Source organism: Periplaneta americana, chromosome 14 (genome assembly GCF_040183065.1).
Source record: "Periplaneta americana isolate PAMFEO1 chromosome 14, P.americana_PAMFEO1_priV1, whole genome shotgun sequence".
Classification (NCBI taxonomy): domain Eukaryota; kingdom Metazoa; phylum Arthropoda; class Insecta; order Blattodea; family Blattidae; genus Periplaneta; species Periplaneta americana.
The window spans coordinates 106,574,405-106,589,385 of NC_091130.1; the positions used below are offsets into that span (position 1 = coordinate 106,574,405).

Consider the following 14,981-nt stretch of genomic DNA (forward strand, 5'->3'; position numbering starts at 1 on the left):
CTGATGCCCCTAGATGTGCAAGCAACAAAGTTCTTCTAATACAAATGAAATGTGTAGAGCCAAAGATCGTAGGTCAAAATTCATATTACAGAAAATGAATTGGATGATTTACAGGAAGCTTAAAGACAAACCATTACACATGAGCTATTTGAAGGAAGTTTATGCAAGTGCTTCAAACGACTATGGAAGAACTTTTGAAGCAAGTGAAGAAATATACAGAGTGGAAGGTAACCACTGCACGAAATGAAACTGGCAATAGATCTTTAGGAGAGATTTGAAAAATATAAATAAGGTTTTTTTTTTCCTAACATTCACCATTTTAGAGGAAATCATTATGTTTCTATGAAACATTTGGCAACATCATGACTACTGCAACAACTCTGGCAAGCACAGCTGCCCACCTCTTACCTTCCCCTTTCCCTCTGCTGTACTCAGTCGAAGACATGCAACAGTGTGCTACATTGCAAGTTTTATTTCAACGATTTTCGCAGTTATTCAATTTTAATTCAAAGCTAAATGATTTAATTTGCAAAAAAAGACTCAAAACACGAATTATTCAGATTATTTTAACCTATCTCCTAGCATAGCAATCAGTCATTTCTCTCGGATCATTACTGCAATAGAACATGCAAACATTGGATAAAGAATATTTTTTTCCTGCTTAACGGTGCTTCAATGAAAGAAAAGTGTAATAAAAGTTTTACTATATTTAACACGTAGAATCACTTCTTAAATTTTGGTGTATCACTCCCCTTCCACCCTGTATATAGCCAATATACCCCACAAATCTGTAAACAAGTGCCAGCTCTTCTGGACTCTAAGTATTCATTCATTTAGTGTTCTGCTCCAGAGCAGGTCTTTTACTGCAAACCCACCTTTCTCAAATCTTTCCTATTTTCTGCCTTTCCATTTGTCTCCTCATATGATCCATTTATCTTAATGTAGTCTATCATCTGATATCTTCTTCTGCCCCGAACTCTTCTCCCATTCACCATTCCTTCCAATGCATCCTTCAGTATGCAGTTTCTTCTCAGCCAGTGACCCAACTAATTCCTTTTCCTCTTTCTGATCAGTTTCAACATCATTCTTTCTTCACCCACTCTTTCCAACACAGCTTCTTTTCTTATTCTATATGCCCACTTCATATATTCTATTCTTCTTCATATCCACTTCTCAAACGCTTCTATTCACTTCTCTTCATTTCCTCGTAATGACCATGTTTCTGCCCTATACAATGCCACACTCCATACAAAGCACTTCACTAGTCTCTTCCTTAGTTCTTTTCCCAGAGGTCCACAGAAGATGCTTTTTCTATTAAAAGCTTCCTTTGCCATTGCTATCCTCCTTTTCATTTCCTGGCAACAGCTCATGTTACTGCTTATAGTAAATCCTAAGTATTTAAAACTGTCCACTTGCTCTACTGCCTCATTAGAATTCCGAAGTCTATCTTCTGTACTTTTCTTCCTATGGCCATGCTCTTCGTCTTATTTGCATTTATCTTCATCCCATACTGCTCACAGCTGTTATTTAGTTCCAGTAATATATCCTTTAGTATCATCTCCTCTACTGCTAACACTACCATATCATCAGCAAATCTTTTACACTTTATTCTTCCTGCTACTATCACTCCTCTCATGTTCTGAAAACAGTTCTTTACTAAATACTCAAAGTAGATGTTGATAAAGGATATCCTTGACGTACTCCTCTCCCAATTTCACTTTCTTTTGACATTTCTTCTCCTATCCTGACTTTGACTTATTGTTTCATATAAAGATTGAAGAAATTAAAAGGAGAAAGCCAGAGCAGAAGTGGAGTCGTTCGAGATAACCAAAGCACTTCGAAAACTAAGAGAAAAAGAATTAAAATAGGCTATCAGGAAGGCAAAAAGAGACTGCTACATACATTTGTACAAAAAAAACTAGATTTCAGATAGGATGGAATCTGAGCTCACAGATCTCTCAAGCTGAATAGTATGCCAACCATACCAAATAATCTTATAAAAGTGAGAAGGAAAGAAATAACTGAAGAAAAGGCTATATCACTCATTTTTGTAAACATTATGTGGCAGTAACTACAACCTTTCTAAAGAAAATAGAAAGCCAAATTCCACCCCATCATTAACATGCTTGAATGAAAGTGACTTTCAATTGTTCAACATGCCTTTAACCTTAGATGAATTGGAATCTGCCCTGCAGAACACCCAAGTAGGGAAGAGTGATGGGCCAAATAGAATTTTACCTGAATTTATAGTGAATCTTGGATTAAGAGCCAAATCTCTCATCCTGTATTTATTCAATATGATCTGGAACAAGGCCATTTTCCTGCTGAATGGAAGAAGGCTCAGATTTTTTCCATCCTTAAAAGAAAAAGCTACTGACGCAATTTGCCAGCTTAAGGTCCACAGCACTCACTATGTTTATCAAAGTAATGGAAAGCCTGACACATTTATATCTATGAAAATAATGATTTACTTCCACCCAGTAAAAAAGGCATTTTGCCAAACATCCGGGCTCTACTTATTACATTTCAAGCTCCATTCTAGAAAATTTTATGAAATTGAGTTGTCATGTTCTTCCCATATGATTTTCATTTAATAACACAAGTGACTCAAAACAAAAAGGTCAGTTATTTTGGACTGCTTACTTCTAAGTAATAATCCATGCCTTCAAATTGTGATAACTGTTCCATAATTTGTTTAGTTACATCATGATTTGTTACGAAATGTTTCATTGTTCCTAAGCAGTAACAGCGTCATTAAATGACACAAGATTGTTGGAGGAAAATATGAGCAGCTTCGAATTTCCACGAATTTCAAAGTGGGCTGCAAGCTTAACAATGAACACGTACATATTTTCGCGTTCTTACATTTTCAAAGCAAACATAATTCCAAACAAAATTGATTTAGAATGTATGTTCTATGTAAAGATTATTTTTTTTTTCTTCTTACAGAATACATATGTTCTGGTAACAATTAATATTAGTGGAGAAAAAATTCGCTCCGGCGCTGGGGATCGAACCCGGGTCCTTGGTTCTACGCACCAAACGCTCTCACCATTGAGCTACGCTGAAGTCCAATCCACAGCACCGGATCGAACCCTCTCCTCTAGTGTTTTTTCCCTTTGTGGCCCGGCTCCCAGTTGGGCATGTATGCTGACATTTTATATTAAGTCAACTGCCATTATACAAAGAGCGCACCCAATTGAGTGACTTGGTGGCAGTTGACTTAATATAAAATGTCAACATACATGCCCAAGTGAATTAAATCAATTAATGCATCAAAGGGCAACTGAGTACCAGTATCGAAAATTTGCTTCAAATTCAGAAAAAGACAAAAAGTGACGAAGTGGAGTTTATTATGGATACAACAGAAATGTTCACAAAGCTTAAACTAGTGCTTTTGTTAACTACACCAGTCAACAAATTTTAACTTTTTTAACCTCAAAATACCTGATTAAGGGGTAATTTGAGCTCCTGAATTAGGAAAAAAGTATCCAAATTCCTCTATCAGATCACATTTCTGAGTTATCTGTATCTATCAATCTCTATCAATTACTTCAGTAATACACATTATTCCCAAATTTCCTTATCCATGGGAAAACTTAAGAGTTATTGTTATGATAAGAAAAGGCCAACATACTTGAAAATGCAATAGAATCACTTTAGAAGGTCACAATGCTAACATAAAAAACTAACTGGAAAACTGTATCATGGTAACAGACTATGGATCTCTAAATTTAAAAAGGCTGCTTTTATACCCAAAGCACCTCAACTCACTCTACTCTTGCATACATTTACAAAGATTCTTAAAATGTTTGACTGGCTTAGACCAAAGGTTATTTTGTAAAACAAATAATTTTTACGAAAACAAACAATTAATTAATAGCCTACACATTTAAAGAAATAATAGAATTTAAATAAACATATATATATAATGGAATCAATTTGAGTATTTCAGCAGAAACAATAGTTTACTGAATTTAGGCATTCACAGTCAAAGGATTTTTTTTTGTTCGCATTGTAAATATGCAATTTAAAGAAGTTTCGTTTGGAGTGATAAACTGAATGATGGAACAGCAGTTTCATAATTCAATGTCTCTTAATGATGAATTAAATCATTAAATTTTTATTTTAAATTGTATCAACAAAATTTACACCTCATTATAGTACTGTCTTCGTGCTACGAGTTGGCGCGGGGAGTAGATAGGCAGGACAGGGGAACTTTATGCTACTCTCTGGCCTGAAAACTTCAGTCCACTTACTTGGCTAAAAGGGAACGGAGTCAAGACAAAAAAGATTCCGCATCTTTGGTGTTGTCACTATGACTATCATTATCACATTTTTCAAAATTGCTGGAGTATGATCTGTCCATGATAATCGTCCGTTTATGTTCCAGCCGTGTAGGTATATTAATTCGGATCTCTCAACAAAGCCATTAGCCCCACCGCCCCCATCCTGATGGACAACAATGAATGTTCTAGACACATTTATGGTAGTCAAAACTCCCGTAACATTTTTATCGTGCCAGCACTTGGGAAACGTTAAATTGGTAGACCTAATCTATCCGCATCTCGTCCAGATACAAAATCGGTTTTTCCACTTTCCTAAGCTTTCTTATTTGCTGTAGATATCTTCACATATTCTAATTTATAGTGTTTTCCTCATTTTTTTTGTTGCTGCACACTTCTTCCACCTGAAATTCTTTTTCTTCAGTATTCATCTTAATGTTGTCTTTCATTTCAAATCAATTTTCTCTTGTAAAAGGGTAGAAGTTTGTTGCAGCTTGGTATTTTTTTTTTACTTGTTATTTAACGACACTAATAACTACTAGCTTCTTCAATGTCGATTGAATTGATGATGGTGAGATGGTATTTGGCGAAATGAAACCAAGGATTCGCCATAGATTACCTGACATTTGCCTTCCGCTTGGGAAAACCTCGGAAAAAACCCAACCAGGTAGTCAGCGCAAGCGGGAATTGAACTCAAGCACAACTGCAAATCAGCAGGCAAACGCGCTACCTCCTGAGTTACGCCGGTGGCCCTCTTTCTTTTTCAAATAAAAATTCTCAATTATGCCTTTTTTGTCAATCTCCCGTCGAAGTTATCTACATTTGCGTTTCGGTAGTCTGGACGTTTCCGTTTTCTTTCTCCCTCAGGTGTCGACAACGCACTTTCTTCTGTGCAGTCTTTCATTTCATTCCTTATATGGTATATTGTTCTTGTGGATAGATTAGAGTACTTTTCTACCTTTGCTGTAGGTTTCGTAAGAGAAATGCAAAGACACTGTTATTTTTCTTCATCACAGAATTATTTTGCACTTCTAATAATATTCCTTTCTTTGCTATAGATTGTCAATCCTTGTTTCCTCTTTGTCGACATATTTACAACAAACAAAAAACTGCTATAAACCTAAATAACAGTATACAATAACATAAATTCTATTAATTATATTATTATCAACACTATTAACACGAAAAGCAAAGGATAACTAAAGCAATACAAAGATTTGCGGTATACTGAAAACAATTGTCTTGTTGAAACTAATAAAACACAACAATAAAAACCCCACTATTATTTTCACAAAGTCGCAAAGACTCATAGACACGTGCAGTAGATGCTTGTGAAACAGGAATATTGCAGTGAACAGTGCGGTGCGCATGCGCGACTGTTTCCCCTCCACCCCGTCTAAGTACTTCAAGCGACTTCTCCTGGCGTGACAACAGTAGAGTCCTCAGATTACTTCTAACAGCCAGTCTTTTCTAAATTTCTGAACAAACAACACTTGAAGTTCTTCCATGATTAAGGTAATCACAACATAGGTACTACCACAGTGATTAATATTTAAAAGACAGATGACTATAATTTAGGTTTCTATATTATAAAACATTCGAAGTACCTTGTCCATTCCAGTTCCCAAGTAGATTATTGAGATCAATTTTTGTTTGCATATGCTTAATGACAGAGGAAAACACTTATTCGATATTTATAAAAAAACTATAAAAAATAATATTGTTTCTGCTGAAATACTCAAATTGATTCCATTTTATATCCCTCCAATTATACCTCTGATTGAGGTTCTGGCTGATATGTACATCTATTATCAGCAGTAGATCTCACTTGACGATATGGGTCAGAGGTAGAACAATTCTTTGTATGCATCTCAAGCCTCATTAGCGCAATATGTTACCAGTCAGCGATGTATACAATGGAGGGGAGAAAGGAACTGGCCACCCTACCCCATTATCTCCTGGCTTGATTGCCTCATGAGTAATGCCATATTGGTGTCAGTTGTGAGGTTCAAACCGGTCTTTGGACAGTTGACTAAACAACAACAATCCCTCCAGTTAGAGCTGGAAGAAATGTTCTATTTTAAAATCCCAAGATCGAGAAATGTGTTTCACATGAACTGATCATTAGCCTAATTAAAATGTTAGGCAACTTAATTCATTAAGTGAAGAAATTGATTTAGAAGCCAAATTCATAAAAAAAAAAAATTATGTCATTCACGTCATAGCACACTGTTTTATTTTTTTCTGCAATAACTTAATGTTTTTCTTGTTTTGGTCCTACAATTTATTATCGATTTATTAAATTTCTGATTCTGTGTCAATATTGATTCATTAGGCTATAAGCCACATCTCTCTTTTATGTTTTCATTTGTTGTTTTTTTTTATCGTGAAAGAAGGTCATAATGCCTGCGAAATGAGTCCAGGATCAGAAGCAGAAAGTTACCCAGTATTTATTCCTAAGGGGTTGAGGGAAAACACTGGAAAAACTTCAACCAGGTGACTTGTCCCTACAGCATTTGAACCTGGGTCCACTTGTTTCAGTGTCAAACATGCTAACCGACACTTAAAAAAAAAAAAAAAAAACACAGAGGTACGAATTTCTGTGCATAAGATTTGTTGATGATATGGCGTTGTTAGCAGAAGAGGAGACGATACTAAGGGATATGCTACTGGAGCTAAATGACAGCTGTGAGCAGTATGGGATGAAGATCAATGCAAACAAGACGAAGACCATGTTATAGGAAGAAAAATAAAGAAGGTAAATTTGCGAATTGCAATTGAGACAGTAGAGCAAGTGAACAGCTTCAAATACCTCGGGTGTACTACAAGCAGTAACATGAGCTGCTGCCAGGAAGTCAAAAAGAAACTTTTAATAGAAAAATAAGCATTTTCTACGGATCTCTGCAAAAAGAACTAAGGAAGAAACAAGTTAAGTGCTTTGTGTGAAGTGTGGCATTGTATGGAGCGGAAACATGAACATTACGACTAAGAGAAGTGATTAGAACCATTCAAAATGTGGATATGGAAAAGAATGGAACGTATGGAATGGACAGACAGAATAAGAAAGGAAGTTGTGTTGGAAACAGTGGTTGAAGGAAGAATTATTTTTTTTAATTATATTAGGTTATTTTACGACGCTGTATCAACATCTTAGGTTATTCAGCATCTGAATGAGATGAGGGTGATAATGACGGTGAAATGAGTCCCAAGGTCCAGCACCAAAAGTTACCCAGCATTTGCTTGTATTGGGTTGAGGGAAAACCCTAGAAAAAACCTCAACCAGGTAACTTGCCCCAACCGGGATTCGAACCTGGGCCACCTGGTTTCGTGGCCAGACGTGCTGACCGTTACTCCACAGGTGTGTACAGGAAGAATGATGCTGAAACTAATCAGAGAGAGAAAAAGGAATGGTTTGGGTCTCTGGCTGAGAAGAAACTGTCTACTAATGCACTGGAAGGAATGGTAAATGGGAGAAGAGTTTGGGGCAGAAGAAGATATCAGATAGACGACATTAAGATACATGGATCATATGCGGAAACTAAGAGGAAGGCTAAAAATAGGAAACATTGGAAAATGCTGAATTTGCGACAAAGATCTACCCTTGGACAGAAAACTATGTATGAATGAATGTCTGTGTGTCTGTCTTGTAAAAATATTACTGTCCATCACCTGTGGGCTACTAATAGACAAGACCAGGCCTGTATAAACAAAAATTGTTGTTTCACTTCTTAAAAACTGGAAGCCCATCAAACAAATATAAATAAACAAACAATATATAAACGAAAAAGGCCTGTGATAGGGACTAGTATTCCATCCACAAACCACATCTGCATCAATAACTACCCTCATTCTGTGCTGCATGGAGTCCACAAGATTATGGAATACATCTACATTCATGGCCACCTCTCATGCATATAGAACTCTGTCCCCACAATTCATAAGCTGTCCGAGCAGGTGGTTGGTTGTTCTCCCTAATTCATGCATAGAATTCCTTTGACCCTAACCCACCAATTTTCAATCAGATTCATAACAGGTGAATTTGGAGAGCAGTCGACCAGTTCGATATCAGGCCTCCTAATACACCATTTTTAAATTCAGTTTGTAATGTGTACCAGACTGTCATCCTGCTGGAAGAAAAGTGTGTCTTCTGGATATCATTCTTGGGCGGAAGAGATCATTACATTTGTCAAAATGTGTTTGTAGACTTCTGCTGTAAACCAATCTGAATGCATTCCAGAGGTCCTGCCTCATCGTATAACATCCACCCCCCACATGCGACCTGACCTCTTAAGTTATCTCATGAAGCATTCATCACATTAGTGGCCATCCAAAAAATAAACAGGACAGGACCAATGGAGACAATTGTCTCATCAGAAAAAATGTCATTTCACCTATCGAAGTCCTGTTGGTGAGCAGCATAAGCTAGATGATCCACAATATGTTACATCTTCAAATGTTCATCACAGCTAGATGACGTCTTATGCCACGCTCTCGGAAACAACTCCTCAAAGGCAGTTCTAAAGGTATGGTTTTTCAATTTCTTTCAATAACATGGTGTCACCTTCCCTTGTAGAGAAGCGCGGCTGACCAAGAATTGGATAATTCGCAAATTCAACGTTGTCGAGAAAAAGTTCAGCCCACCTCTTAGCAGTTCACAAAGGGACTCCAATCATTCTGACTTGATGCATAATAACCTACGCGAACCAGGGCAATAATTTGTTGAAAGAGTAATTGTCTGTCTGCCAACTTCAAGAGTTATGACAAAACAGACCATTTTATTTAGACTGGAGTATTGCTTGGGAGATGGGAGGGTTATTATTTAATTAGAGTTCGGGGATACATTCTAAAATATGTTGTCCTATAAATCTGACTTTGCGAGACATACGCCTGGAAATTTGTAATTAAAAAAAACTAAGACTGCCAGAGACTCAAACCTTGAACTAGCTACTATTCACTCATTTTGTAAATCCATGCTGCAACAATCTATGCTAGGCCTACTGAAACTGTTAGTATCAGATCAGCTTAATACATGGTTTTCTTGTTCATATTCACTCCGACTGCTTTTGTATTTATCAATTTTATTATTATTTCACTCTTCAGAGATCTTGATGTAGTTACCTAGAATCCCAGATCACATATAACAGATTGATCACTTATATGGGCTTTGTAGGCAACAACTTTTATCAATTTCACTATGCTGCCATCTAGTGACAGAAGAAGTCATGTTATAACTCCATTTGAATTGCATGGAGCAACTGTACCTCCATCTAGCAGTTGTTACTGATTGACAGTGGCGACCCTGGTGGTTGTTCTCATTTACATGTTCTCGTTTTTAACATGGGGATGGCCAATCAACCCTCCATTCGACTTTACAAAATATTCCAGAGACAAACAAAATACTGTACAGCAAATGTAAATGCTTTAATTATATGTCACCTGGTGAACTGGAGCTTTGACACGACAAGCATGCACAATATTATGTATCTGGAACTTATAAATTGTCAGTGGCTCATTCTTTTTGTCGCGAAGTTTAGGCCTACCATATATAACGGATTGGAAGGAAGGTAACACTATTTTATGGAAATCATAAAAATTTTATCTTTTGTAAGAAGTGTTTTTACTCATCTTTAACCATAATCTCGTTAAAGTGGAGAATTAGGTACAGCAGCTTTCAACTGTGCCATTACAATGACAGCGAACTGCAACTAAATACACGGTGTCAACATATGGGCATGACGTTACCTGTGCAGTCATTGCCATCCGAAATGTTTTTTCTCTCTCCCTGCCTTGTTCTTAATATTACCGAGAGATAGCTCCATTGTTTGCAACAAGGTTAGGTAGGGTTTGATGAGGAGATATATTCATGTCAATTACACGCACTCTTAGTGTTAAAGTTTGATGAGGGGATATATTAGTAACAAGTAGGTTGTCAGTGACAAAGTTATGTAGGGTTTGATGAGGTGATATATTAGTAACAAGTGCTTCGCGCACAAATAACAAAAGTGAATGTTACGTCCATTATCCATTTCATATAACATTTTCGTTTCTCAAATTAGTCCATTTAACGATATTCCCCGGACCCCTTCAATTTACTGTAGTAACGTGTCATATCTGCGAAAACGTGCATTTCCTTTTAATCAGAGCCTGCTTCAATTACAAGCTGGAGCCATACGTCGGCAACACTGTAATTAACTGTCAACCGGAGGCCTACTTTTCAGAACACGTGTTTGTGCTAATGCCGATTTTCAATGTAAATTAACGTTACAATATAAGTGTTTGTCGAGGGAATTATGTTCGCAGTCATACCAAACGTTAATTGTTGATGTATTATACACTAAGTGCGTGTTGGCGATAAAAACAAGACAATAAATGAAAATATGGCTGCAGTCATTAGCAATTTTTACGGTTATTATTAATGACAAAGTGATTGACAATTCTTCTAAATATTAAATATTGTATAAACTACATTTTTATAGTCTTACTTGTGGTTTGTGTTGTATCAGAATTCTGGCCAAATTGTTGGGTCTCGGCTGCTATATCAATAAAGTTACGCCATTCATTTTCAAGTTCATTGTAAGCAGCTATTTTGTGATCCCATAAATGTTACAGTTTTGTTGAAGATTCAGAATGCCTGCTATACGTCAGAATTACCTATAATTTGGAGGTGCATGCACTCAATTTGTTGGTTTTCAAGGTTTGTTTATTAATATTATTTCTTTTGCAAGAAATTAGTTATAAACATGTTTCTTTTCACTTCGTATTTACAGGATTTAAAGTGCACTGAGATTACACAAGACACATACGTAATAGATAATGATGTGTTTTGTTACGTATAATGTTGAAGGTATGTTTCTTCATTTTTTCATAGATCTTTATACTTGGCCTAACTGTATTTACATTCTCATACTTTATTATAATAAGTCAATAGTTTCCTCTGTTTACATTTTTATTTTATTTGCATAATTTACACTCTTAGCTTGTTTTCTGTAGTTATATTTATTTAAAATTATACCATATTTGAAAAAGTTTATAACAAATAATTTAGGATAACAGTATTGTTATGGTGACTGGGCAGGTTCACGCTAAAACTGGCTTCCTGGGCATCTGAAATATTTATAGAAAAGCACGACACATAATCACATGAAATTAAAATGTTGTTGTTGTTGTTTTCTAATGCCAGGCGTTTGACAATAAAGTCATTTGACCTCTTGCACTCCAATATTTTTCAAAGATATTATCATGACTAGCCACTGAAGCACAGATTTTGAGGTGTTCCGAATCCATTTCTTGGTTTGAGTTGCACAATGGGCAGTTAGGGGACTGATATATTCCAATTCTATGCAGGTGTTTGGCCAAACAATCATGGCCTGTTGCCAATCTAAATGCAGCTACAGACGATTTTCGTGGTAAATCGGAAATTAACTGTGGATGATTTTAATATGAAATTAAAATGTAGGCTATATGATATCCTAGGCCTTTCACGTCAGAGATAAAACAACATAAAGCGGCAAAACATTGTCAATTTACTAGCCACATAATTGGTTAATTGATTGGAATAGGGTATTGCGAAAGTACGTCGTTATTTTATTTATTTTTGGTACAAGTAACATTTCTTTAAGTATTTATTTATTTTGCCTTGTACCATCAATAAAAAACATGTATGCTTTTAATTTTTTTCAAGTTATAATTTGCTGTATGCAAATACTTACTGAAACTCAAATAAAATACAATTTCGGATTCCGTAATAAATTACACTGAATCTTGATCATATGCACTTAGTTTTGTACCAATTAATGTCGAAAATGTACATATGACAACGAAATCAAAGCACTAAAACGTCAAATGTCATGTCTTTATTTCGCCTCTGCCCGCCTCCACTCAGCGTTGTCAAACCTACCCAAGCTCCAGCTTGTAACTGAAGAAGGCTCTGATTTAGTGCATTAAAAATGTTCCGTTATACCACAGTCTAATATCATAGTCACGAAACTTGAGGTGATTTTTTGCATTTTTTTGTGATACAGCACTCCAAGTGGTTAGCAACTGAGAGTACTAGGAACAATAGACTGTGCTGGTACTACCACAGTCTAGTACATAGTCACGAAGCTCGAGTTTATGAAGGTACTAGAAACAATAGACTGTGCAGGTACTATTTCGCATTGTCTGTAATGAGGCGATAGTAGCGATCCTAGTGGTTAGCAATTATCTATGGATGCATATTTACTATGTATTGAGCTTCGTGACTGTATATACTAGACTGTGGTACTACTTTGCATTGTCTGTGATGAGGCGATAGTAGCGATCCTAATGGCTAGCAGCTAAAGTTCAACTGTCATTGGATGCATATTCCCTACATATTGAACTTCGTGACTGTATGTACTACACTGTGGTTATACTCCGTAAATCTTGCATTTGATTAGTTCAGTGAATTCTTTAAGAATATAGTCATGCATTTTACTACCAACATTTCGATTCTCTTTTGTTTGACATAGCTCAGTATGGCCTGGTGACTATAGTGGCGAGCTTAGCCAGTGCTGCTGTACTGTCTGCATTATCCACTTCTCATAATCAGTACCAATGCACTAAACAATAATAATTACCTACGTACTTCTTGTCAGTTATCATCCATAATGTAGGCCAATTTGCATTGCAATTATTACGACTACTTTACTATACAATCATGTAGAAATCATTATCCTCTCCACATTCTTGTAGAGAATAAAGATAACAAGTTAGGACCTACACGTACCTCTCTCCCATGTCTCAACAACTACAAAAAAGATATAAGTAGTTCAGAGAATATGAATGAACGCAGCCTACAGGTAAAGTCTAGAATCTGTATAAAAACACACAGTCGCTACAATTCCGGTGGTCATGTTTGTATCACACCTGTTGTGCAATCTAATGGTTCTTGCGTTTACAATTGCCACATGATCATTTCCAGTGTCATCAAGTGTGATGTTTGTAATATTATATTATCAGGGCTATATATCCAATACATTAGATTATGTGGAAATACTGCTACATATAAATAATTTGTAAACATTTTTCTAACCTTGCGGTATTCCGTGTGATGGCGGCCCCTGCTGTATCGAGAAGCGATTCAGACCCCCCAGACACACAGTTAGGTTGCTCGGCCATAGACGCTCTGCATGGAGTCAATCATGCCACAATCAAACTATTCCTGTCAATAACACAAAAAGTTTAGTATAGACATGTGTAATATATCAAGTTAGGTTAGGCCTATCTTGCAATATTTTACCGTATTTAATAACTACATGAACAATAGATGTTAGCCTATATATTTTCAATCTTGCATGCAATTTCTTAAATTACTTCCTGGTTATATTAAATTCTTTTGAAATCCGTAACACTAAACATAAATCCTCGTGTAACCCGATGCTATTTTACGAGCAACATGATTCGAGGAAGTAATGTTCACATATAAAAATACTAAGATACTTTGAAGACCCAAATGTTTTAAATTTTTACAAAAGAATTCAATTCTTGTCTTGTTTTAAACGTTAACCACTTTTTACGATAAATGTTCTGATGACGGAATTATAAGGCGTCTATTTCTGTCCGTACTACCCTGTCGTGCCAGCCAGTCAACAACATGCAATCGATTATAAGTCAAAAACACTTCGCCGCTTTAAATCCGATCGTCCACCATATATAACACTTATTACATCTAATTGAGTATATATAGGCTACATCATTCTGCTAATAAATTGAAATCATGCTGCATTCATATAGGGGTACTTATTTTATGAAAACATACACGGACAAAAGGACTCATGGGCCACCATTATTATTAACTTGCTACTCATTCTCCAAGGCCTCGAATACCATATACAAACAATTGTCTGAAAACAAAAGTGCTGGGAACTAGGCACTAAAGCCTACCTCCTTGCGTGATCCGAAATATCGAAGGAGATTTATCCACATGAAAGTTGATCAATTTAAAGTCAAATTGTACCACCAGTTCGTATAACATTGCTCACCCTCCAGCCAAACGCTTCAGAATCACACTGATTGTGAAAAGGTTCTACTACTAATGGATCCGTGCTCCTCCAAATATAGTTCCATCATTAATTTTTGCTCCGAAATCGGGTAAAGATAACGCAGCTTGAAACATGACAAATATTATCCATCAATTTGAACGTATATTTTCCGGAAAAACTGCTATAATAATGTACTGATTCTTTTAAATTGTTACTCTTTCACAGCTGTTCACTCGTTATCAATACGCACCAAACAACATGCTTCACAGCTGCTGACTAGCAAAATATCGATAGATGATCGATTCAACATATAAACAAGTTTATCTTTATTTTCCAATGCATTAAGTACGTGCATATTTTTGTATAGTATGTATCCAATATTATAGTATTGCCAATCAACCTATATTAAATATTACATTAGCTAGTTTGAAAACTGTACGACCCCTATTTAATTTTTAAATCTTGCACTATTAAAAAAATGCTTATATCGACGACTTAATTCTCGAAATCGAAATTATCGATATCAATATTTGTAAAGGTGGCGGAAAGCGAATCCTTATTTTGTTAGACTTAAAGTATTTAGATTTTGTTATTTATTTCACAAATATCAATAAAATTTTAAATATATATATAACTTGTTTTAAATGTGTAGTTTGAAGTGGCATCAGGTGAATTTATGTGCAGGGTGTGCTGT

At 35.9% G+C, this 14,981-nt stretch overlaps 1 protein-coding gene across 3 annotated transcripts in view; it reads right to left on the reverse strand.

Annotated features, from left to right (window-relative positions):
* The window catches only part of ctrip (E3 ubiquitin-protein ligase ctrip), a 146,537-nt gene extending 131,986 nt beyond the window's left edge, over positions 1 to 14,551 (reverse strand). Inside the window, exons 1-2 of one of the 3 annotated variants that reach the window (XM_069845838.1) lie at positions 14,190 to 14,551; positions 13,339 to 13,467 (exon numbers count right to left, since the gene is read on the reverse strand). In XM_069845838.1, coding sequence (XP_069701939.1) covers positions 13,339 to 13,424 — 86 coding nt within the window. In that variant the 5' untranslated portion in view covers positions 13,425 to 13,467; positions 14,190 to 14,551. The remainder of the gene's footprint in view (positions 1 to 13,338; positions 13,468 to 14,189) is intronic. The other 2 variants (XM_069845841.1, XM_069845842.1) reach the window with 2 other exon arrangements.
* Positions 14,552 to 14,981: the final 430 nt, after the last annotated feature.